Source organism: Xenopus laevis, chromosome 5L (genome assembly GCF_017654675.1).
Source record: "Xenopus laevis strain J_2021 chromosome 5L, Xenopus_laevis_v10.1, whole genome shotgun sequence".
Classification (NCBI taxonomy): domain Eukaryota; kingdom Metazoa; phylum Chordata; class Amphibia; order Anura; family Pipidae; genus Xenopus; species Xenopus laevis.
Genome location: NC_054379.1, coordinates 37,070,687 through 37,096,102, shown reverse-complemented (window position 1 = coordinate 37,096,102; position 25,416 = coordinate 37,070,687). Strand labels below are relative to the sequence as shown.

Here is a 25,416-nt window from a genome sequence, read left to right as displayed (position 1 = left end):
ATATGGTCATGGAATTCCTTGGTGACACATAAGGTCCTTATATTTTACAATAGGGGGTACTTTATTCACTATATTATAATGCCAGGGTAAGAAGTGGGAAGAGCACTATGGGGTGCAAGAGCATTATGTCTCCGTGCTCATTCACCCAGTATTTCTACTGCTCTGGCTGCGCTCTACATGTCAAAGCAAATAAAAAATCTAGCCCAGGTTACGGACCACATCATCATGGGCCCTTAACAGGTAATAAGGACAGGGCCCCTCCTTAAATTGTGCATCTGTCTTCTTAATGGTAAGTGGCCCCTTGTGGTTTGACTGCCAGAGCACAGCTAACTGCTGTTTTTCTATATTTATAAGAAAAATCTTACCTTTGACTTGTATGAAAACAGTTGACCTGACTGTTTTATTTGTACCTGCCTGAACCTTTATGGATTTATTAAATCAGGGAACTCATCAAAGTCTGCTCTGGCTCATATGCTTTATAAGTACAGTGTCCAAACTCATATCTATCAAATATATTGTAATAATAGCAAATGCAGGTATGGGACCTGGGGTTTTCCGGATAACTGATCTTTCCTTAATTTGGATCTTCATTCCTTAAATCTACTAACAAATCATGTCAACTAAAGGGGTGGTTCACCTTTGAGTTAACCTTTAGTATGTTAGCTTATATACTCTAAGCAACTTTTCAATTGGCCTTCATTGATTCTTTTTTATAGTTTTTGAATTATTTGCCTTCTTCTTCTGACACTTTCCAGCTTTTAAATGGGGGTCACTGACCTCATCTAAAAACAAATGCTCTTTAAGGCTACAAATGTATTGTTATTGCTACTTTTTTTTATTACTTATCTTTCTATTCAGGCCATTTATAGTGACGGGTGAATCTGTCCTGTTTCGCTTCGCCGAAAATTTTGCTAAACCGAGAAACATTCACGAAACGCATTGTAGTCAATGGCCGTCAATGCGTCAATTTTGTCCAAATGCATAAAAGTCAACGGGCATCCGAATAATTTTGATGCGCAAAATTTTTCGCCCTAACAATTTTCGGAGCAGTTTCGTGAATACATTTGCGGGCTCCGAAACGTGGAAATTCACTGAAAATACATGCCTGGCGAATAAATTCACCATTCACTAGCCATTTCCTATTCACATTGGACCCTAGCAACCAGATTGCTGAAATTGCAAACTGGAGAGCTGCTGGATAAAAAGCTCAATAACTCAAAAACCACAAATAATAACAAATGAAAAACAAATACAAATTGTTTCAGAATATTACTCTCTATATCATAATAAAAGTTAATTCAAAGGTGAACATCTCTTTAAGAGAGGCGGATTTGGCTTCCAATAAGGATTAATTATATCTTAGTTTAGATCAAGTACTAGGTACTGTTTTATTATTACAAAGAAAAAGGAAATCATTTTTAAAAATGTAAATTATTTTGATAAATACAGGTGGCGGTCTTTCCGTAATTTGGAGCTTTCTGGATAGTGGGTTTCCGAATAATGGATCACACACCTGTATATATTTAAAGCTAAATAGTTTGAAGGCATTTATTATAAATTATATTTTGCACTCAAAGCCCCACGGCCCATGGAAGATCTCTAATTATGTGTATGTCACAGGCACTGGGGTAGGGGATGAGACATGATCATCATAAATTAAGGAAAGAGAAAATAGATGGCTATGTTAGTAAATAGTAAATTCTTGCATGGATGCATTTGTCAACAAGTAGGAAAAAGTCCCTATTTAACTGATTTTATTAGCAACAAAGGTATAATTAAGTAATAAACATGAAAGTTTTATATAATTTGTTGTAAGAAATCAGTTCCCCGGTACAAGATCACACTGGTCTTTAAATATGTATCTCAGTCTTGAAACATCAAGGGACCTTTGCAGGCTGACACTTCAGGATTCGGGATTAATTTGCTAACTCAATTACTTATGACAGAGTTAATGCCCAGCTGGCGTTGCATTAACAATTCAATACGTGGGCCATTAGCTTCTGCAAAGGGTTAGTTTGACCTATGATGTGACTGAATTACGGCTCTTAATGGGAAATCACAGTTTTTGACAGTATTCATTTCGGAGGAGGACATGAATAGAAAAGGGTTCTTCATAAATTCATTAGATAAGAGAGAGCTTTCATTCACTACAGGAGTTTAGGACTGGGAAGAAAACAAATTACTTTTTCAACAAGTAGATAAACCATCCATAATTCTTCTTAATGCTTAAATATGAACCCTGATCCAAGGTATTAGAAAGGGATGGCTACTTACTGGTCTGGGGAACATGATTAAATTAATGTTTAAATAATGTATTTTGAAATAATTTGTTCTCGTGAATGTGAACACACAGTTAATTGTGTTGCTTCACAAAGTGCATTACAGGGAGGGGATGGGGCTAGTCAAAGGGGTGGAAAAGGCTCACGTTAGAGCAGTGATCCCCAACCAGTGGCTCAAAGCAGTGAATTAGAATTCCTGTCTTTGAGGAAAGTTTTCATTGCAAAAAATAAGCTGTACTGCCAAACAAAGCCTCCTGTAGGCTGCCAGTCCACATAGGAGCTACTAAATCAACAATCACAGCACTTCATTTGCACCACCCAGGAACATTTTTATACTTGCGTTGCTTCCCCAACTTTCTCTACTTCTCAATGTGGCTCACGGTTAGTGATGGCCGAATCTGTGGCGCTTCGCGAAACGCATTGAAGTCAGTGGGCGTGAAAAGTTTTTTTGACGTGCAACAATTTTATGCGCGCAAAATTTTTTCGCCACACTTTCACTAATTTATTTTCGCAGACGGCGAAACGCTGAAATTCGCAGCAAATCCATGCCTGCCGAATTTATTCGCCCTTCTGTACTCACGGTAAAAAAGACGCCCACATTAGTCTGAAAAAGTGAAATGGGGGGGGTCATCATTGCGCTGGGTGAAATGGAAATGCTTAATTTAGAAAGTGGTTTCTTGGAAAGACTAATTGTGGAAGCTTGTTCTAGGTGGCATATATGTATCTGCAAACATGTTGAGCCCATAAGGTTACAAGTTTTATGCAGTAGTAAAGGAGAATGTCCTGAGCTAAATCTAAGGAAAAGGAATAACAGAGAGGAGAATACATATGAATGAGGGCTGAGAAATGTTATCTGTCAGAAGGAGACTGGGTGCAGGCACACGCAGAGGATTTTGGCACAGAAATCCAACATGTGGGCTTGCACCCAGGCTGGCACAATGGATCCAGGTGCAGGCAAGGAAGAGGCTGATTCTCATCGCAGGAGCAGATATTCAGCCTGTGTTTATGTGCAGGCCAAGATCTGGTATGTGTGGCACGAACCACAGACATGGTGATAAATGTAGTATCTATGGAGACTACACCCCATCACTACATTCTATGTTCCCAGGTTTCTCTTCGATCTGCTCTATACATAGCAAACATCTAAAGAGCATAGAGTCATAGATGCTTTATAAATTTACAAACCAAAGCCAAACTCCAATAGGAGGCCCATTGATATGTTTTGGATTTTCCATGAAAATGAATTTGTTAAAAGCAACACTTTGGAAATCCTAAAATGTCTTTGTTTTATCACCAACCCTCAGGGTCTAACAAAGTACATTCCAGTGAACTGGTAAGTGCATTCCTCTACATGACTTCAGATGAATGTGATGCAATTATAAGCTTGAAACATTCTCTTTGGTTGAACAAAGCAGAAAAATTCTGGCTTCTAAATGAATTGCTCTCACGTTTTTACAAACATTGATAATGGGACACTAGATAGACAAGGTATAGAGGGAAAGAGATGTAATGGTGTGTATATTCAGGTGGACGAATAGAAGTTAGGAGTGTGAAATACGGTTAGGGAGATAGGGAGAGTTTAGGTTCCTGTGACATACATATTGAATATTTTTTATTACAATTTCTAGTACAATTTCTCCTACAACTGTTCCACCTATTATCACCTATTGGCTGCCCTGGTGTGCAGGGAATATACTCCTGGGAGGTAGTATGAGAAATAAAATAAAACATGGATAGGAATAGGTGAATCCACTTGGACTGAAGCACTTAGGATTGAGTATAATGAGGATGAATAGTATCTGTGGCCTAGAGCTTCACAGATACCCAATCGCAGCCATATATTTATTCATCAGAACTGGTAAGGCAGCTAATATGAGGTTTTATTTAAACTGTGTAACACTTTTACAAACTGGTGGCTCTTCATTTCCCCCTAGGAAGCCCCACAATACTTTGGAGGGTGGTTCAAACTCTTGGAAATGAAAAAAGTGTCATTCTTCAACAGTAAACAATTAATTACTGTACAGGTAACGGATCACTTATCTGGAAACCTGTTATCTAGAAAGCTCTGAATCAGGGAAGGTTGTCTCTCATAGACTCCCTTTTATACGAATAATCCAGATCAGTGCTGTCCAACTTCTATGGTACCGAGGTCCGCAATTTTTCCAATCTGCATGGTGGATGGCCGATAATGGAAGCCAGTGTTAGCCACTCCCTGTTTTTAGACCACACCCACTTTAAACCACACCCATGTTACCGCAAGACCATGTCCACATTAATAGCACACCAAAAAACCAAATGGTTGGGGTAGGCAGAGTAGGCGGCTGTCTAGGGCGCCATCATTGGGGGGCGCACCTTTTTCAAGCGTTTATTTAATAATTTGTTTCAGTAATCATGGTCACCCAGTTGGGTGGAATCCATCTCCTTCCCCTTCTCCCTCTTGCCGGCAAGTAATAGCTCCTTCTGTGCGGTGCAGCGCGATGTGCGTACACGCATCAATGACGTCACTGACGTGTTGGATGACAGAGAGAAGCAGAGAGCTGGGGGGCTGCTTGGTGTGGCTCTCGCTGCTCTCAGCCTTGCACAATTGCACTGAACTGAAGACATTCTTTCTATTACTGTAAAGTGTGAAGCTTCCTGCTGGCACAGCCAGGTACAGATTTGGGCCGGGCCATATGTTTGCTGTTGCTGCTGGGCGCTGGCACAGGTACATAAATACTTGGGGGCAACATAATGTGATCAGATTTATTTTTGGCTGCTGCTGGCACAGCTAAAGATTGGGGGCAATATGATGGCTGCTGGAGGGCTGTATGATGGATGGCTGCTGAGCTTGCTGGTACAGGTACAGGGGGCAGTAATATAAATGAAAAAGTGTTTTACAATTTCTTGCTCTCTTTATTTAAAAACCATCATGGTAAGGAAGGAAATGGTAATGCAGGACAGGGGGGCACTGATTGAAGCTCTTGCCTAGGGAGCCAAACTACCTTGTGCCTGCCCTGGCAAAGATGTCACTCATATGGGAAAAAAGCTAAGTCATATAAGACATACCCATAAATCCATATGCCTCCTCCTCCCCTGTGTATAACACAGTACCCCAGCATATGATTAAACACTTTAGGGGCCACTAACAATAATTTTCAAATGCTAACAAACCCCCAGAACAAATACCAAAGTATGACACACAGGGAGCATAGGGAAGGCAGAACAGAGCAGGAGACAGGAATCAGGACCAGTCTAATATGTACTACATACAGTGACACAGTGCTGGTGCCCCATTAACATTTTGAATAAGGTGAATAATGTGGGCAGTTTCAGTCTGGGTCTCAGGTGTGAACAGTACAGGGTTTTAGGGGAGTGAACAATAGAGGTGTCACAAGTGTGAACAATGCAGGAGGATCACAAGTGTGAACAATACAGGGGATTAGTCTGAATTTGAGTTTTAAACAATGCAGGGGCCAGTTAATCTCTGTAGTGATACCTTTTAAACTTTACATATGGTAAACAGACACAGCAGGCAGACTTTGATGTGGAGGGCCACATGAGGGGGGTCGTGGGGCGCATAGGGCCGCGGGCCGCCAGCCGGACAGCCTGATCCAGATTATTGAAAATTATTTCCTTTTTCTCTGTAATAATAAAACTGTATTTTATACTTGATCCAAACTAAGATATAATTAATCATTATTGGAAGCAAAACCAGCCTATTGGGTTTATTTAACGTTTACATGATTTTCTAGTAGACTTAAGGTATGAAGATCCAAATTACAGAAAAGATCCATTATCAGGAAAACCCCATTCCCGAGCATTCTGGATAACAGGTCCCATACCCGTAATCTTCTTCAGTTCAGTTGAGGGATGAACATGTTTTTTAAGATTGCTCAGCAAGTTCAGGTTTTTCTCGTCATCTCTAGTACTAGACTAGTACTAGAGGTAGTAATAATAATCTGTTGTGTATCATAGTTCCATTTAGTACATTATTTACTAAAGATCCTTTATTTGGAAAATCCCAGGTTTTGAGCATTCTGCATAACAGGTCTTATACCTGTTCTATACAGGAAGTTCATAAATCTTATAGCAAAAGTTCCATCAACACAATAATACCCAGAAACCTGTAAGCAGTGCTTCTATTTTCCAACCCATAGGCAGTGCTTCTATTCTCCTGGATACATTTTGGGTTTCTAAAGAAACTCAACTAATGCTCTGTCCTTACTTCACCTGGAAATAGTTATCTGGGGCTTTCCTGGCTCTGACCTACACATCTCACCTATATGAGGGAGATACACATATAAAAGTCTGTTCTAACCCATTTCCCTGTCTTATATTTTCTGAAGAGTCTCATGTCTATCACATGTTAATGTAGATACTCTTGATGGAAACGACATCAATTGTGAAACTATCATAGGTTTTCCTACAACTTGTGTTTTCTGTTCTCCATGGATGGAGGATGGAACGTTATATTACAGACAAGGGTATTTTCCTGTCTGTTGATGTCCCACACACTACAAAGCAGAAAGCACTCGCCCTTGAGAAGTCTCGGGTAATTTATCCTGGAATCACCACACCTGGACCACCATGTAATGCTCAATCTCAGAAGATAAGGTTTATTGAAGAGGTGCACCACACTGCAGATTAGCAATACAGCAATCAACAAGTCTGGAGGTTCCTCCTTTCCTATTATGACATATATATTTATACCCTGATCAAAACACCATTAACATTTTTGATTATGTACCATACTTCAAATCAATTTCATAGGTAAAGGCCCCATATACGGGCCGATAAAAGCTTCCGACAGACTGAGTCAGCAGTTTATTGGCCCGTATGTGGGGCCCTCCGATGGGCTTCCCCGATCGATATCTGGCCGAAAGTCGGCCAGATGTTGATCTCGGCAGAGTTAAAAATCCTGTTGGATCGCAGCCGCATCTGTTCGTTGATGTGGTCCCGCGATCCGACCGCACGTATTGCCTTCATACTGATGCGATCATTGGGCTCTAGGGCCTATGATCGGATCAGCCCGATATTGCCCACCTCAATGTGGGCATGTCGGAGAGAGATCCGCTCGTTAGGCAACATCGCCAATAGCGGATCTCCCTGTGTATGGCCACCTTTACTTAATCACATGAATGTCTGATTGCATTCTATTGGTTTTAATACGCAGCGTCATTTGTTCTAAAGCAGCTTTCCAGACATTTTTTGTCCAGTTAAACACCTTCCCCTTTCTAATACAGTATATGATTAAATGTCTAGTTTATTAAAAAAAATTTCCTAGGTACTTTTCAGATATCTTTCAGTTCCTATTATTTATACACTTGCAAGCTGTTAATTCTACTTTTGCAATAACAAGCTCTAAACGTAACCCTTTAGCAACCAGTGTGGTCAACTTCACCTAACTCTGGGGCCTAAATAAACGTAACAGACGATCGAAATATTTGACTTCAGTGGGCTTTGCACAGAGTTGTAGTAGTGAGCATTGCTGTCCTACAACTCTGGGATCTTGGGTTCAGCTGCATAGAGTTTACATACGTTTCATCTGATGGTTCTACTTACTTCCAATAACCCAGTCTAATTGGCTGCTGGTAACATTGGCCTTAGGGCTGAACTCCAAAATATAATAGGACTCAATGAAAAGTCGCAGGTAAAAACTACACCGTTAGACTGCCGGATGAAGACGCTGCTTTCACATCCGACAGCTGTGTCGACTGTAATGTATTTATGTTTTTACTTGTGACTTTTTGTTGAGTCCAATTATATTTTGACGCCTGCGATTCGTTGCCGATCACCAATCTGACAAAAAACTTCCGTGGAGTTCAGCCCCTATTGTGTGACTGTCTTAGGCAAAATAAAATGTAAGCTCCCTGGACCAATAGAACAGTGAAAAAATACAACAGTGTGAGGTACAGTATTTTATCTGATTCTACAGGCAAATAGTCTTTCTGACTACACTATACATAAGGGACCTTACTTTGTGATCTGTATATGTAGGTAGGGTTGCCACCTGGGCGGTATTTTACTGGCCTGGCCAATAAAAATGATGGTTGATCCCAATGTTATTAATAGGGAAAAAAGATAAATATTTAGGAAGGCCGGCATTTTTTCCATTTAACACTGACAATCCACATATTAAATGGCTAATTAGCAATTGATTCAGATGCATGCTGCAAACTGATTTATGTGCCGCCATGTATTGAGCATCTAAATTAATTGCCATGTAGGATGTGAATTCCATAGGAGGCCGATATTTAAGGGGTGAGGTGGCAACCCTATGTATACACTGCAAACTGGCAATCTGGTTGCAAAGGTCCAAATTACCATAGCAACCATGAATAGATTTGAATAAGAGACTGTAATATGAATATGAGAGAGCCAGAATAGAACGATAAAAAATAGCAATAACAATACATGTGTAGTCTTACAGAACATTTGTTTTTAGATGGGGTCAATGAACCCCCATTTGAAAGCCGAAAAGAATCAAAAGAAAAGGGCAAACGAAAAGAAGAAAAGGGCAAATAATTAAAAAATATACATAAAAGAAGTAATGAAGACCATTTAAAAAGGTTGGTTAGAACTAACTATGCTATAACATACTTAAAGTTAACTTAAAAAAGTGAACCACTCCTTTAAAGGAACAGTAACATCAAAAAATAATATAATATAATTAAAATATAATGCAGTGTTGCCCTGCACTGGTAAGGGCAGACACACACGGGCAGTATCGGAGAGATTAGTCGCCCGGCGACAAATCTCCTCTTCAGGGCGACTAATCTCCCTGAACTGCCTTCCCGCCGGCTAGAATGAAAAATGGATGGCACTCAGAGCGATTTGTTTTCTGAAGTCGCCGTAAGTTGTCTCACGAGGAAACTTCGGGCGACAACAGAAAATAAAATAAGATTAATATATAGGAAGGCCAGTATTTTTTTCCAGAAAAGGTGGCAACCCTAGTTCTAACCAACCTTTCAAATGGTCTACATTACTCCCCGAATCTGACCATGTGTCTCTTCCCTAAAACTGGTGTGTTTGCTTCAGAAACACTACTATTATTCATATAAATAAGCTGCTGTGTAACAATGAGGATAGCCATTCAAAAGAGAAAAGGCTCAGGTTACACAGCAGATAACAGATAAGCTCTGTAGAACATAATGGTGTTATCTGTTATCCACTATTTAACCTGTGCCATATAGCCTTTTTTCGATTTCCGCCATTGCTACACAGCAGCTTGTTTATATGAACTATAGTAGTGTTTCTGAAGCAAACACATCAGTTTTACCAGTGCAGGGCAACACTACATGATATTTTCATTACTTTAAAACACTTATTTTTTGGTGTTACTGTTCCCTTAAACCTAACTACCAAGAGACCTTTTTTTGTTAAAACTATCCGCCAGCTATCGCTACAGTCAAAAATAACGATAAATCAACAACTTAGACAAAACACAGCGCATGTATATAAAACACACTGTGCAGCACAATATGCATGTTGCAGTTTCACAGCACAAAGTGCAATGGTTCCATAAGGCAATCCTTGCAGCTCTTATTTCCTTGCTCTGAGCCTATTGAGACTTTCTGCGCACACAATCAATTGCATCTGCACATTATTTTGATATTTTTGACATAACGCACACAATGTTAAACGAGCCAAAACACTGAAAATCTATTAAAAAAATGATACATGGGAACATCTTTACTGTTCTGTCTAATTCACTAACATGCTAAACCGCAGGGAGCAACTGTGTGAAAATATGTGTTACATTGGTGAGTCACTAACACAAAAGGCAGTGTTTGGTCTGTACGGGTCACACTTTAGCAACACACACACACACTAACCAAATGAGTGTTATTGCTGCACGAGCGTTGGAGAGCTCTTCTATCTCTGACCAATCACACACTGACTAAACATCTTCCTGTGAGAGATTTGCCATTTCAGATAAATGGAACATTCTCTGCTTCTCCTTTGTCCTTAGAACACTTGCAATGATGTCTTGTGTCTGGCTCATGTTACCTCTTTTCATTCTCACCATGTACATCTGCACAGGGACTTACTGTGGTGAGTACGGGGGAAATAAGACTTTAATAATCTGTTGTTTCAGAATAATTTAGTAGCTGCCTGAGCTGAGACTGAGAAGCAACCTGCTTCCACTTACCATTAATCAAGCGAAAGCCTTTCCTCTTTCACATATACAGCACAACATCCTCCCTGACCTATTACTCTGCCTGTTAATTGAAAGAGTTGGTGTATTAAAAGGTAACAGAAGAGATGTCAACTAACTCCATATCATTAGGCTGATAACAATCTTTTTCTGGCCATTTTTTTTTTAAACCTTATTTCAGGTTACCACTCGGAGTGAGCTGGAATTAGCTTTGGATCATTATCAGCCCCATGGCACGGGGCTGACACGTCTGCATTAATTCAGAGTAAATCTCATTTCCTACTGAAAGCCGTATAAAGAACTTTGGTTAAGCTGCCTTGTAGACACTGAAAAATAAAGTCATTTGTAGGGAATGCGGCTGGGATGGCCGACTCAAAAATGAGACCAGATATAGATAATAGATATAGATTTCATGTCTCTTACTGTATAGGATCTGTAATCTGGAAACCCGTTATCCAGAGGCCGTCTTCCATATTATCCAAATAATTCAAATTTTTAATTTAAAAATGTAATTTGATTTTCTTTTTCTCTGCAATAATAAAATGGTACCTTGGACTCCATCCAGACGTAGATATAATATATATATATATATATATATATATATATATATATATATATATATATATATATATATATATATATATATATGTATAATAAAGGGTTGTTCACCTTTGGATTAACGTTTTGTATGATGTACAGAATGATATTGTCAGACTATTTTGCAGCCTTTGCCAGCAATTCGATGTGTTTTACTGTATAGGATCCGTAATCCGGTAACCCTTTATCCAGAAACCTCTGAGGCCACCTTCCATTTTATCCAAATTTTTAAAAATGATTGTCTTGTTCTCTGTATTAATAAAACAGTAACTTGGACTCCATCCAAATGTAGATATTATTATAGGGGTTGTTCACCACTGAATTAACTTTTAGTATGATGTAGAGAGTGATATTCTGAGACAGTTTGCAATTGGTTTTCAATTATTATTATTATTATTATTATTATTATTATTATTATGTGTGGTTTTTGAGTTATTTAACTTTTTACTCCGCAGCTCTCCAGTTTGCAATTTCAGCTATCTGGTTGCTAGGGTCCAGATTACTCTAGCAACCATTATTATTATTATTATTATTATTATTATTATTATTATTATATTAACATTTATGTATATAGCAACAGCATATTTCGCAGTGCTGTAAAGTAAATGTGTTTATACAACTAAATCAAATTAATTATATACACAGAACATATGGAGTTACATACATCACAACCAATACCGGTACAAAAGGTGAGGAAGAACCTGTGCAAAAGAGCTTACAATCTAAAGGGAAGGGAATAAGACTACGTGTGGGAGTGGGCAAGATCATGCATTGATTTGATTTTTAGGGACTGGAATATGAATTGTAGAGGCCTGAATAGAAAGACGAGTCATAAAAAGTAGCAATGACAATACATTTGTAGCCTTACAGGGGATTTGTTTTTAGATGAGGTCAATGACCCCCATTTGAAAGCTGGAAAGTGTCAGAAAAAGAAGGCAAATAATTAAAAAACTATAAAAAAGAAAAAATGAAGGCCAATTGAAAAGTTGCTTAGAAATAGCCATTCGACAACATACTGACAGTTAACTTAACAGTGAACCTCCCCTTTAACCATTATTGGAGGCAAAACAAGACTATTGGCTTTATTTAACGTTTAAATTATTTTTTTTAGTAGACGTTAGGCAGGAAGATCCAAAATTCAGAAAACCCCAGGTCCAGAGCATTCTGGATAACAGATCCCATACCTGTATGAAATTGCTGCGGTACAGCAGGTATTATGTGTGGAAATGCAAATTTAGTTTTCCCTTCAAATCAACACTTCGTATGATATACACAAAAGAAAATTTGCAACTGGTCCGTTTTTTTGACTTCGGAATAATTTAACTGTAACTGTTCTGCAGTTCTCCAGTTTCTCGTTTCAACCACTATCTGGTTGCTAGCAACTTACCCTAGCAACCAGGTAGCTGTTTCCCGCTTACCCTAGCAATTAGACTGTCGATTTGAAAGTCGGAATGGAAAATGAATAGGATAAGCAATAAGAATAACAAAAAAATGGAGCCTCACAGATAATCAGAATACAATTAATATTATCTGACAAGTTGCTAAAAATGGGTTCATGTATTATATGCTAAAGATTAATTTAAAGGTAATTCCCTTTAAAGAAACAGTAACACCAGAAAATTTAAGTGTTTTAAAGTAATGAAAATATCAAGTACTGGTAAAACTGATCTGTTTGCTTCAGAAACACTACTATATCATATATGTTCATGTCAACAAGCTGCTGTGTAGCAATGGTGGAAATTGAAAAAAGGCTATATGGCACAGGTTAAATAGTGGATAACATTATATTCTACAGAACTTATCTGCTATCTGCTGTGTAACCTGAGCCATTGCCACACAGCAGTTTATTTATATAAAACAATTGTAGTATTTCTGCAGCAAACACAGCAGTTTTACCAGTGCAGGGCAACACTGCATTATATTTTTATTACTTTAAAACACTTTCATTTTTTTATGTTACTGTTCCTTTAAACTGAAAATAAATTGATATGGCAAGAAAGTGTATACATAAAAGGGAGTTTTTAAAATGTTTTTTTTTTTTTTTTTTTTCCACCGTGAATCGAAGGTCACATAACATAAAATTCCCTCCAAGTATGCTATAAGGCAGGGGTCCCCAACCTTTTTTACCCATGAGCCACATTCAAATGTAAAAAGAGTTGGGGAGCAACACAAGCATGAAAAAGTCCCTTGGGATGCCAAATAAGGGCTATGATTGGATATTGGTAGCCCCTATGTAGACTGGCAGCCTACAGAAGGCTCTACTTAGCACTATACTTGGTTTTATGCAATTAAAACTTGCTTCCAAGCCCGGAATTCAAAATTAAGCACCTGCTTTGAGGGCCACTGAGAGCAACATCCAAGGGGTTGGAGAGCAACATGTTGCTCACAAGCTACTGGTTGGGGATCACTGCTCTAAGGCATTCCTGGGAGAGAACACACTCCACAGATCTATAAAATCCACTGTGCGCTGTCAGGGTGCACTTCAATAAAAGGGAGTTTTAAATTTTTTGCAGGTATGGGATCCATTATCCAGAAACCCACTATCCAGAAACCCGTTATGCAGAAAGCTCTGGATTACAGGAAGGCCATTTCCCATAGAGCCAATTTTAAGAAAGTAATTAAAAATTTTAAAAATGATTTCCTTTTTCTCTGTAATAATAAAACAGTACCTTGTACTTGATCCAAACTAAGATTTAATTAATCCTTATTGGCAGAAAAACAATCCTATTGTGTTTATTTCATGTTGAAATAATTTTTTTAGCATTCTAAAGGCAAAGTGATCCAAATTACAGAAAGATCCCTTAACTGGAAAACCCCAGGTCCCGAGTATACTGGATAATAAATTCCATAGCTATATACTGCAAATGACACACTTACTGAAACTCATATTCAATGTGCACAAGTATAAGTAGCAGTGGCAGCAGTAAGTTTTCATGCATTTCTTTGACTCTTCTCTTCTATCTCAATAACCCCTGCTTCTTCATCGTTTCCTTTATTCCAATTACAAGTACAGGTATGGGACCTGTTATCCAGAATGCTTGGGACCTGGGGCTTTCTGGAAAATAGGTCTTTCCATAATTTCGATCTTCATACCTTTAAGTCTACTAGAAAATCATGTAAACATCAAATAAACCCAATAGGCTGGTCTTGCCTCCAATATGGATTAATTGTATCTTAGTTGGGATCAAGTACAAGCTACTGTTTTATTATTACAGAGAAAAGGGTAATCATTTTTGAAAATTTGGAATATTTGAATAAAATGGAGTCTGTGGGAGATGGCATTAATTTGGAGCATTCTGGATAACAGGTTTCCAGATAAAGGATCCCATACCAATCTCTACTGGGTTGCCATCCTGCTCCATGTAGCTAGCAGGGGTTAAAAAGGCTTCTTTATCTGTTACATATTTGTATTCTTCTTTTGCCTTTTTTTAACTCTTTCAATGCAGGATGATCCAGATTGATATCTGCTTGCCTTATCACATGGGTTATGCTGCAACCCAAATATGTAGAATAGTTTTTTTTTACATCCTGTAATGTGCGAGACCATACATTTAAAGCAGCACAAGTGTGTCCCAGCACTTTTCACAGTCCTGCCGCACTGTTCTTGCTCATCTTATCTTGTAACTAACTGTGGTTTCCTTTCAGGCAAGAGGGGCTTTAACATTGTGAAATGAAGTTTCTTCTTTGTTTGAAGCGTTAATCCTGTGTGTGCTGTAGGGAACACAAGTGCATTTAATACACTGTATTCTTGGCATGGAGTTGTGTGTGATAAAAGGTAGAATCCTGAAATGATCCTGCTTATCTGCTTATCAGCAGTCCCTAAACTCCCGTTTCCACATCAAGAGATAACTTTTTTTTTTTTACATATTATGTTTCCTTGTATCAGTATTGGAGCAGTGCTGCTGCCATTCAACTATGGTTCAGATATTTGCCTTTCCTCACCTGCTATTTGTCTTTGTCTCCAGCTGGGTTAGATATAATTTAGCTAAAGGCTGTTTAAATGAAAGCCCATGGGCCAGAGGCAGTTTGGAGGGCTGGGTTTCAATTTTCTGACCCTCTAGACCAGTGATCTCCATTCCAATAGCTTGTGTACAGTGGCCTGTGTTGTTTCCAGTGGCCTCAAAGAAGTTGCTTATTTCTGAATTTCTTGGAGGCAATTTTTGGCTGTATAAAAAACAGATGTAATGCCAAACAGAGCCTCTTTTAGGGCAAAGACAGATGAAAAGATTCAGGAGATTTAGTTGCCCGGTGACAAATTGCCTCTTTTTCGGGCAACTAATCTCCCCAAACGGCTTCCACGCCGGGCCCGAACTGCCTCCCCTCCGGCTAGAATCGAAATCGCGGCAGGATGGCACTTGCAGTGCTTCCTTTTCCGAAGTTCGACTTCGGAAAACTAAGTGCTCAGAGTGCCATCCCGCCAGCAATCTAGATTCTATCTGGCAGGGAGGCAGTTCGGGGAGATTAGTTGCCTGAAGACGAGGCAATTTATCGCCGGGCGACTAATCTCCCCGAATATTCTCGTCTGTCTCTGCCCTTAGACTGCCAGCCAATCACATCACTTGTTTGGCACCCCAGGAACTTTTTCATGCTTGTGTTGCTCCCCAACTCTTTTTACAATTTAATGTGGCTCATGGGTAAAAAAGGTTGGGGTCCCCTGCTCTAGACCACTTTTGTTATCCCAAGCCTATGTAAAGAATCTAGACACTGCCTCATCCCTTCACTATAGAATGAAATAATAACAGTGTGTAGCCTTCTATTTTTTTCTTTTTACCGTAGGGAACGAACCTAGGACAATTATGCACAAGGTTCCTTCAAAAGGAAACCCCATCAGTGCCAAAACCAAATCCTGCCTAACCCTATTGTACTTGCTATATTTCTGGGTTTGGTTTGATGGATCTAGGTTTGGTACAATGAGGTTTGCCACCTGGCCGGTATTTTACCGGCCTGGCCAGTAAAAAGGATGATTGATCCCAATGTTATTAATAGACCTTGAATTTTATCATTCAAGGTCTGTGGAGATCTTCGGTTTGCTGTTGAGCATGCTGGAGGCCATCCACATCTATGGGAGGGCCAGCAATTATAAAACTGTCCCATATAAATGGTTTGACTCTTCTTGTTGTCGGTAACACAATCACATAAACTGTAATTATATCCTTTTTATAGATTGTAAGCTCTTGGGGGAATGTATTGAAATTCCTAGTACTTCTCTATAATGAAACAATCTTATTTATTTTTAAATTGTTTCCTTAATTAATGTCCATCACCTGTGCATGTGTAATATTATGCCAGTGAGAACACAGCAACCAATCAGATGATTGTTTTTAAATATCTGGCCAGTAATAAAGTTTGCACCTTTTAATATATTACCCCCTGTGTGTGATAAATGCCTGATTAGTTTACACCTATTACTGGATAACTAAGGATGTGATTTGGTTTGGACCCTTAAAGCCTTGTGATTGTCAAGCCCTGGACAACTGAATGAATTGTCTTTGTTTTTGATTCTGATTTGGTTTGGCATTTAGCTGTGGAATTACAATATAGTGGATTTGGTACATCCTTAGTTACATTGTCAAATAGAAGTCTGGGGTAAGGTCACAAAGAGCCTAGAGTGGAACAAGTTAGACTTCTTTGTATCTGAATGAACTATTTAAGCACACAAGCAGAGCCCAGGGTAACAATCACTTGGATTTCTTTCAGCCATTTAATGGCCCAGTCTGTTAATGTTCTATAATTTTATTTTCCAAAGTGAACCCTGGAGTTAAGCGCTTATTGCTGGGGAATATATCTTTTGCTTAAAGATACAATTCCTTCTTGGTTTCGCTTATTTTTTATAAAGCCAAGCCAAATGAGTTCTCTGGCCTCTTTTGTGTAAAGCAGTTTAAGCTTATGAAGCCATTATTAAACGGTAACTTTACCGGCACAAACATCTAAAGTGTAGGATTAATGACGCTATTATCTCAGCTACAGAGAGAAGCATCCCTGCAGTCATGTGTTTATCATTTCAGCTAGTGTACATTCCAGTTGTCTTGTAACCTATGAATGGCTTATATTCTAAAAAAAAAAAAAAAATTCTATCATATGAAATTCTTTATTCAAGCTCTGGACTTCCAGTTGACAACAGTTGACCCCGGCTTCCCCAGAAATATCAGCACAAATGATCCCGCAGTTCAAAAGGCGGCACGGGTAACAGTATATGCGTATAACAACAAGTCCAATGACAGCTTTCTCTTTAAAGACCTGGAGGTTCAAAAGGCTATGATTCAGGTAACACTTTACATATGTGATTAGTTTTGATTCCACAAAGCTTTCCAGCTGATCACAGTGTCTGTTTCTTTTCTACACAGATTGTAAAAGGCATAAAATACCTACTGCAGACTAAGATAGGAAGAACCGTCTGTCCAAAAAAGGAGTTCTACAACTTGGATCAATGTGACTTTCAGCAGGACAGCCCTCTCAAGCAGGTAGTTTGTCACATTCTTGTAGGTCTCCTCAAATATGACTTATACAATGCGCATACAAATGAACTCTATTATAGTCTATTTTAACCATTACATGACCCTGCATCACCCACCCTGGACTTACCTAACTGACTTACCAATAAAATGCGTGATGCAATCAACTTTGGATTGATAACGGCCACAGCCAACATATATTCAACATATACATGCATCCAACTGAACATTCGTTCGTGAAATTAACATAAATAATAATAATCACATCACAATAATTTGGAAACATGGAAACAAGAGAGCCCCCTGTCAGTCTGCCCTTCCACACAGAGCCCCGCTAAGTCCTCTAACCACAAACCTTCTGGCTCAGAAGAACCACCACCTAATTTAGCGACTCCCGTCCCATAGCCGCCTTTAACTGCATTAACGTTTGCCAGGGCCCAAACTGTAAACATGTATCATGGATATGTTGGCACCAATCCAAACAACAATGGCCACCCACTTTAGGGGTTAATCTATTACCCAACTCATACCTTCATGTGGTACAAGAGACCACCTTGGCAGATTGACAAAGGACCCACTCCAAGCTAAGACAAGAACCTTTTTGGGTCAAATGTTTTGTGTAACCTGTCCCCCCTTTACTTTATCTAACTAACTTAAACTGGTGTACCCGCAACCCTCCAAGGCCACATATGTTACAATCAGCAAAATAACAAAGAAATTCCCCCAGTTCTAAGGGATGGAGGGGACTTTATTTTGTGCAGACTACTCTAAAATGGTGGCCAGTCAGTGCCGGATTAACTATCTATTTGCCCCAAGTGCCGGATTTAGTGGGCGGGCGTCCCCATCGCCGGATTTAGTGGGCGGTAGGGTTGCCACGTGGCCGGTATTTTACCGGCCTAGCCGGTAAAACACCTGCCAAGGCCGGGGCCGGTATTACAAATTTACCGGCAACGTAGCTGCCAATTAATTTGTAATACCCTTAAAAAGACCCCCCTGTCCTATCCCCGCCCCTTTTGATGTCACACCGCCCCTTTTTGTTCTCGCCCCCCCACCAGCCGGTAAAAAAATTAGGAAAAGTGCAACCCTAGTGGACGGACACCCAAGGCCGCGCAGTCCTGGCCCCTGGCCGAGCGGTCCTAGCGCCCGCCCGTATACCCCCCTCCGTTGCGAGTGCACAAGCGTGCCTGCACCGGAGCAATGGAGAGCTGGTCTCCCCGGTAAGCGGCATACCGCCCCTATTATTCAGCTGCCCTAGGCCCGGGCTTTTGTGGCCTCACTACAAATACAGGCCTGTCTGCTTCTCCTCCCCATCTCCTTCTCCTCCCCTTTCCCTCTACATCCCCTACCCGTCCACTTCCTGCACATGCGCACATGCACGCGTAGAACTACACTGCAGACACATGGGAGATTTTGCATGCCACCTCTAAAATGTTGCCTCCCTAGGCTCAGGCCTTGCCACAAATCTGGGCCTGTGGCCAGTTCTTCCTAACACTAATATGGCACCCCTCAATGCCTAACCCCTCCCCAGCTTCTCTAACCAAGGGGAGGCAGAGCAGGGTCATGCAGCCCCTCCTCCAAGCCGTGGCTTACAGGAGCTATGTATTGAGTCACACTGTGGAGCCTACTGTATGTGTGTGTATGTATAAGTATATTTTGAAGTTACACAGGTGCATTCCACAAACATATTCCATGATCTGGGTGCCTGAACCATAGATGTTTAGACAATAGTCACGAAATAGCACACTCAGGATTATAAATAATGCAAAACAGGAGATTTTATCCAATGTTCCAGACCCATACAAGGACCTGAAAAGGTAAATATAGAGATATCAATAAAGCTATGTCAAATATTACACCACAAAACTGTATTACAGCTGGTGTAACTGAACACAGATCTGTCTTTTTTCTGTCTTTATACAGGCACATTCCCCCAGCAAATCCAGCCCAGTTTAACAATAACCAATTTAGCACTTAATTCTACAGCCACTTTCAAAATAATACTAAAATGTTAAGGGGCATATTTATTATGCTGTGTAAAACTAAATTTGCCAAAAAAACTGGTGTAAAGGTGAATTTATCAAGGTGTGTGTAATTTTACGCCAAGTGAACAACCGATTTGCCACCGTTATTTTACATTGCTTCTGGTGGAAGTCACTCTAAGAAAAAAACCACGTAAAAATGTTATACTGTTGTAGCACACCCATGGGTGGCCCTGAGAGTGTGAGATTATAGTATTGGTGTGCCTTGCTACCAGAGCCTCCCTGATACCTTTTTGTTGTGGGCAACTGCCAGCAGTGAGTGTATGTGTCCCTCCACTGAATCCTGTAGGTCTCCTGAGATACAGCTCAGCCAAGAGAAAGCAACAGCAGTCCAGGGGGTTGCTTCAAACAATAACTTATTTATTGAACAATTGCCAGTAGATCTTGGTCATACAATTCAAGCAGCAATAAATCTTCAGGTACATTTAAGGCAAAACGTGGAAAACCTTCACATATTGAAATATTGCAAATATATTTAAGGGATAATGCAACCTGTCTTGGTGATTTTCCCCAGCACAGGGATCTTGTTTCTTGGCACTTTCCCTGCTCCTGAGCTCACCCACTCGTGTCCCTGTTTGGTGGCTTGATCATTACTTAAAAACACTTTAATTTTTTGATGTTACTGTTCCTTTAATCAGCACTGGATTGGTGATCAGTGGGAGGGGTAGGCATGTATGTGTCCTACTTGTGCATCAGAGGAGCAAGATAGGGGGTGGCAGGAGGTGCCTCCATATTGGGGCCCTGTCCATACTCGGGGCCAATGGAGATACTGATCCTTTTTTAAATGAATGCACAGGAAACAATATGTTATACTTTTTTGGTGGTCCTTGTGGAGTGTTTATTTTGCTATTGCCCTGTACTTATTACCAGCCGCAACCTCCTGACTTTGAGGTGCAAGTGCTTTTTAGATGAGCACTAAGTGGTACAAGAGAGCAGTGCAAGGCCAAGTTAACTTGGTGCCCGTCATGTGCGAGAGTGTGCACGCCAACAAGCACCAGTTGGAAGACTCTAAGGGCCCAGAGAGCTATTAAATTGGTGATGTTTGCTATTCGGCAGGGCCTGAACTAGGGGAGCGCAGGCAGAAGAAATACGTGCCCAGAGGGCCCACACTTTTGCACCCTAGGCACGTGCCTCTTCTGCCTGCACTACCGTAGTTCCGGCCCTGCAAGAGAGCGCCAAAAAGGAAAGGTACAAATGAAGCACCCAATTGCCCTTCTTCATGTCTTTCCATAATGATTATTTAAAAATCAGTACTGTACCCAAATTCTAGGAAGTAAAGGATATTCCAAAGATTTCACTTATGCCTGTGCCATATTGACGTGCACATAGGGTTGCCACCTGGCCGGTATTTTAAAAATGATGACTGATCCCAATGTTATTAATAGGGAAAAAAGATAAATATATAGAAAGGCCGGTATTTTTTTCCAGAAAAGGTGGCAACCCTACTTGCACAGGCATCACTTCCCTATTCCTTGTACATATCCTCGAATGCAACATTTTCCTGCCGAATGCTGAAAGAAGAAACAGAGTCAATGACCCCTTATAAAGATCTGATAGAGGAACTACTTCATTTTTAGATATGATATTCAATTTAAGAAATAGCAGAGAGCACTGCCTCTAGATTTTCCCAGGTCCAAATAGAAATAAAGTTGGTCGCTTGTCTCCAAAAGCTTTAGTTTTTTTTCCAAAGTGAAACATAGATGCTGAGGACAACAATTACAAATTTTAATTGATTGTATTTGTTTTTTTAAATCCACATTTTGCATGCTACATTGTAATCAGTGATTGTTCCCTTTCAAGGCACACTGGTCTGTGTCTTCAAGTTTGTTTCGAACGAAAGTATAACCCTGAAACTATTTACTTACATTGAGTGTGAGCTTTGTCTTTGTCTCATTAGACGTTCACATGCTATTCTGAGGTTTGGAACATTACCTGGCTTCATGTGGAAACTGTTCCAGTGCTTCGCTGCCAAGAATTGGACTGGAGTGATTAGGTTTCTGGGACACAGAAAAACAATATTTTGTTTATCAAAAGTGAATTATAATGTGCACTTTGATACAGATTAAAACAATAGACAATGTATTATACAACAATTATCTGCCAATGGACTTTTGATACATTTTGTGGACAGTTTAGGTGGGGAGAGACTTTTGATGATATCATCTTGCCAGCACCACATCTCCTATGTTTTGAATTGCTACTTAGATACAGATAGACGAGAAACGAACTGGAGTCCAGGGTATGGGCCTGAGTACTGTAAGTCAAACATGAAGAATAACAAGACCGGCTATCCCTATCTTTATCAGGGGATGGGCAATGTCAAAGGAGGTGGAGCAGGCATATAATATACCATTCTAAATTATTGGAGGACTGTAATAACCAGGGCAAAGTTTGTTTAAGGTTCAGTAACCAACAACAACCAATTATATGTGCTTTCAAGTAGCAGAATAGTAAATGCTACTCTTTGGTTATTTGCTGCAGACTTAAAAATGTGTATCAGCCTTTGTACCTGTGATTACATTTGCTATGTACAACGTATATGTTTGCCATTGATGTAATTGTGATCAGTTTGCTGCCAATTCATGTTTCCATTTTCATCACAGCAAGGTGATATATTGTACTGCATTTTACGATTCTACATTAAAGACCTCTTACATTATATGGTGAATGTTGTTGGCTAATTTGTTTCTATATACTTTTAAAAATGTCTGCATATGGAGTCCGCACAGCATTGAAAACTACAGTGATTACAGCAAGCAATACTCTGTCTCCCCATTTCCTCATACGTTTATTATCATGATAGATCTTATTATTTTAACTGTAAGGAAGGCATTTTGTGAAGATCAAAACAATTTCTTCTTGGTTCGATGATAGAACAACAAAAGATGGAAAACTCCTCTGCTTAAAGCCTAATATCTGAGAAGGTGTTCAGAGGGGTTTAATAGGAAGCACCTGGAACAGAGAGTACTATTGGGTTTGGTCCAAGGAGGTGTGATTGAAAGTATTTGAGGGTGAAAGGGGTGGACAGGCAAAAGGAAGTGAGTAAAAAATACTTTCTGTTATCTTAAGTGTATAAACTGGTTAAAGGAACAGTAAGATCAAAAAATTAAAGTGTTTTAAAGTAATACAAATATAATACAATGTTTCCCTGTACTGGTAAAACTGTTATGTTTGCTTCAGAAACACTACTATTGTTTACATAAATAAGCTGCTGTGTAGCCATGGGGGCAGCCATTCAAAGGAGAAAAGGCTCAGGTTACACAGCAGATAAGCTCCATAGAACATAATGGTGTTATCTGTTTTAGGGATGCACCGAATCCAGGTTTCGGTTCGGGATTTGGCCATTTTCAGCAGGGTTCGGATTCGGGCGAATCCTTGTGCCTGGCCGAAACCGAATCCGAATTTGCATATGTAAATTGTGGGGAGGGTGGGATTTCACATGATTTTTTGTTACAAAACAAGGGTGTAAACCAATTTTTTTCCACTTTTTCCTTTCCTGCCCCTAATTTGCATATGCAAATTAGGAATCAGTTAGTTATTTGGTAGAATCTTCCAAGATGGATTCGGTGCATCCCTATCTGTTATCCACTATTTAACCTGTGCCATAAAGCCTTTTTTCAGTTTTCACCATTGCTACACAGCAGCTTATTTATATGAACTATAGTAGTGTTTCTGAAGAGATCAGTTTTGCCAGTGCAGGGCAACAGTACGATATATTCATTACTTTTTCATTTTTTAATTCTCTTTTCTGTTCCTTTTAGACGACACTACGCACTGTGGCTAGCCAATCTTTTTGAAGAATGTGAATGTTGAATATGGATGCTTGTCCAAAGGCTGAATAAAAATGCAAGTCCCAGTAACCTGGCAGTTAATACTTGTTAATGGGGGACAACTTCAATTTGTGTGAGACACAGTACATCATTGGCTACCATGCAGACTAAATTAAGAAATAGCTTTATCCTGCGTGTATGTCAACTCTGTATTTATACTGAAGCCAATGCTGAATGTCTCAAAATGACAGCTGCTCACAAACTGAAAAATCCTATGAACATTGTCTTCACTTCTGGGAGAGTATCTTCTTCCTGTTAAACAAAAAGAGCAGGTGGTTATGATACAGTGCCTTCTAGCCACAGTAGGCTTTTGGCATGATATACACGTGCATCTGGTTCTGCATTGGATGTCATTCTACCAGCTGCACTGGTTCTCAAAAGCCTGACTGTGATTGAAATAGTTTAATTGATGTGTTTCTAAAAATATTGTGATGTGGATAAATCTTCATAACCTTCAGAGCCAGCATTCATAGGCAATAAAACTCTTTCCCTGGTGTAAAACTCGAGGCATATATGGCATATAACATGTGCTGCAGATTGCCTGGATGTTAACTCCATATACAAAGAAGATTTTAGGTTAGGGGAGTGTCTAATACAGTATAACACAATGGAGCCTTTTATAAAAGTGATGGAGAGCCACTATAGTTTTTAAGACTGCCCACATTCCTATTTTGCTTGTTTGGCAATAGTATGAGAGCTCTTTCATCATTTCTAGAAATTGGACAGGTTTGGCGGAAAAAATGGTGTCTGCCCAGTGTGTTTACTGTGTATATTAGATTGTAAGCACCACAGGAGCAGGGACCAGGGCCAGAACTAGGGGTAGGCAGAATAGGCGGCCGCCTAGGACGCAATCATGATGGGGGGCGCACTTTTAGGGGGATTTTGGTTTCTTTTTTTTAAACCCTGGTTTGATTGGCCTTTAATAGTTTTTTAATTTTATAAACTGCCTATTCCAACCCCCTCTTGCCCGTGATATGTACTGTGGGCACTCCCCACTTCCGTCTTGGCTGCTGCTGGCACAGCTACATATTTGTGGGCAATATGGTGGATTTTTGGCTCCTGCTGGCACAGGTATAGTTTGGGGGCAATATAAAGGATTGGCTGCTGATGGCACACGTACAAATGGGGGTAATATGATAGCTGCTGGCACAGGTACACAGATGTTTGGGGCATTATGATGGCTTTTTGGCTTCTGCTGGCACAGGTACAAAGGGGCAATATGATGGATTTTTTTGTTTGCTGCTGGCATAATTACAGACTGGGGGTAACACTATTGTAACACCTATTTGGGCTGCATAGCACACAAATAGTTAAACTGTCCAGCTAGCAGTAGAAGCATGGGTTACACTGCGACTTACACAACGGGGTCAGGGCCTTCGCCATGTGGAAGGGTTCCCTCTATGGTGTAGTGCAACTACATCCCCCAGGCTACTGTGCACACAAAAACAACTTGGGTGCCAGGAGGTTCTTAACAATCAGGAACAGTTTATTATGCCAAAAAGGGAAAATGACCACAGGTTTGAGGAAAACAGCATATTGAGAGTTCACACAGAACAAGGCAGGCTCACACAGAGAGTACACAGGCAATTGCAGTACAACCTTTCCCTCCTGGAAGTTGTCAGGAAGCAGCTTCTACCCTACAGTCCCTCTTCACTGAGGTCCCTGACTGGAGGCAACACACAGAGCCTCTGGGAAGCTACTCCCTTACTGCAAATACTTGTTGGAGCTTCAGCTGCTCTTTCTCTCTAACCTCTCTGCCTTTCTCTCCTAGAGAGACTATGACAAGTCTGCCCTAGTGTAACTATTCCTCATTCACGGGGTTTCCGGGTCCCCGACTTCTTCTCCAAAGCACATGGGCCTTTCTGGGCCTACCTATACCCAGGCTCCCCTGAGCACACCCAGCTGGATCACCATCCACAGGCCAAAGAGGTACAAATAGGGGTAATATGATAGGCCCTGGCAAAGGTACATGGGGCAACATAATGGCTGCTGGCACAGGTACAGGGGGCAGTATGAATGGTAAGGTGGAAAATGATAATGGCAGGGACTGATGTGAATGATGAATATTCTCTGTAAAAGCAA

At 40.1% G+C, this 25,416-nt stretch overlaps 1 protein-coding gene across 2 annotated transcripts; it reads left to right on the top strand.

Annotated features, from left to right (window-relative positions):
- Positions 1–10,083: 10,083 nt before the first annotated feature.
- On the top strand, positions 10,084–23,835 carry cst7.L (cystatin F L homeolog). Of its 2 annotated transcripts, none has more exons than XM_041562019.1 (4): positions 10,084–10,313; positions 17,111–17,277; positions 17,358–17,474; positions 23,266–23,835. In XM_041562019.1, the coding sequence occupies exons 1-4, from the start codon at positions 10,241–10,243 to the stop codon at positions 23,299–23,301; spliced, it is 393 nt and encodes a 130-aa protein (XP_041417953.1). In that variant the 5' UTR covers positions 10,084–10,240; the 3' UTR covers positions 23,302–23,835.
- Positions 23,836–25,416: the final 1,581 nt, after the last annotated feature.

Coding starts and splice junctions, on each gene's coding strand:
- cst7.L (XM_041562019.1), top strand. CDS start 10,241: ATGATGTCTTGTGTCTGGCTCATGTTACCTCTTTTCATTCTCACCATG. Junction 17,278..17,357: donor TTCAAAAGGCTATGATTCAG/GTAACACTTTAC, acceptor TTTTCTACACAG/ATTGTAAAAGGCATAAAATA. Junction 17,475..23,265: donor AGGACAGCCCTCTCAAGCAG/GTAGTTTGTCAC, acceptor TGTTCCTTTTAG/ACGACACTACGCACTGTGGC.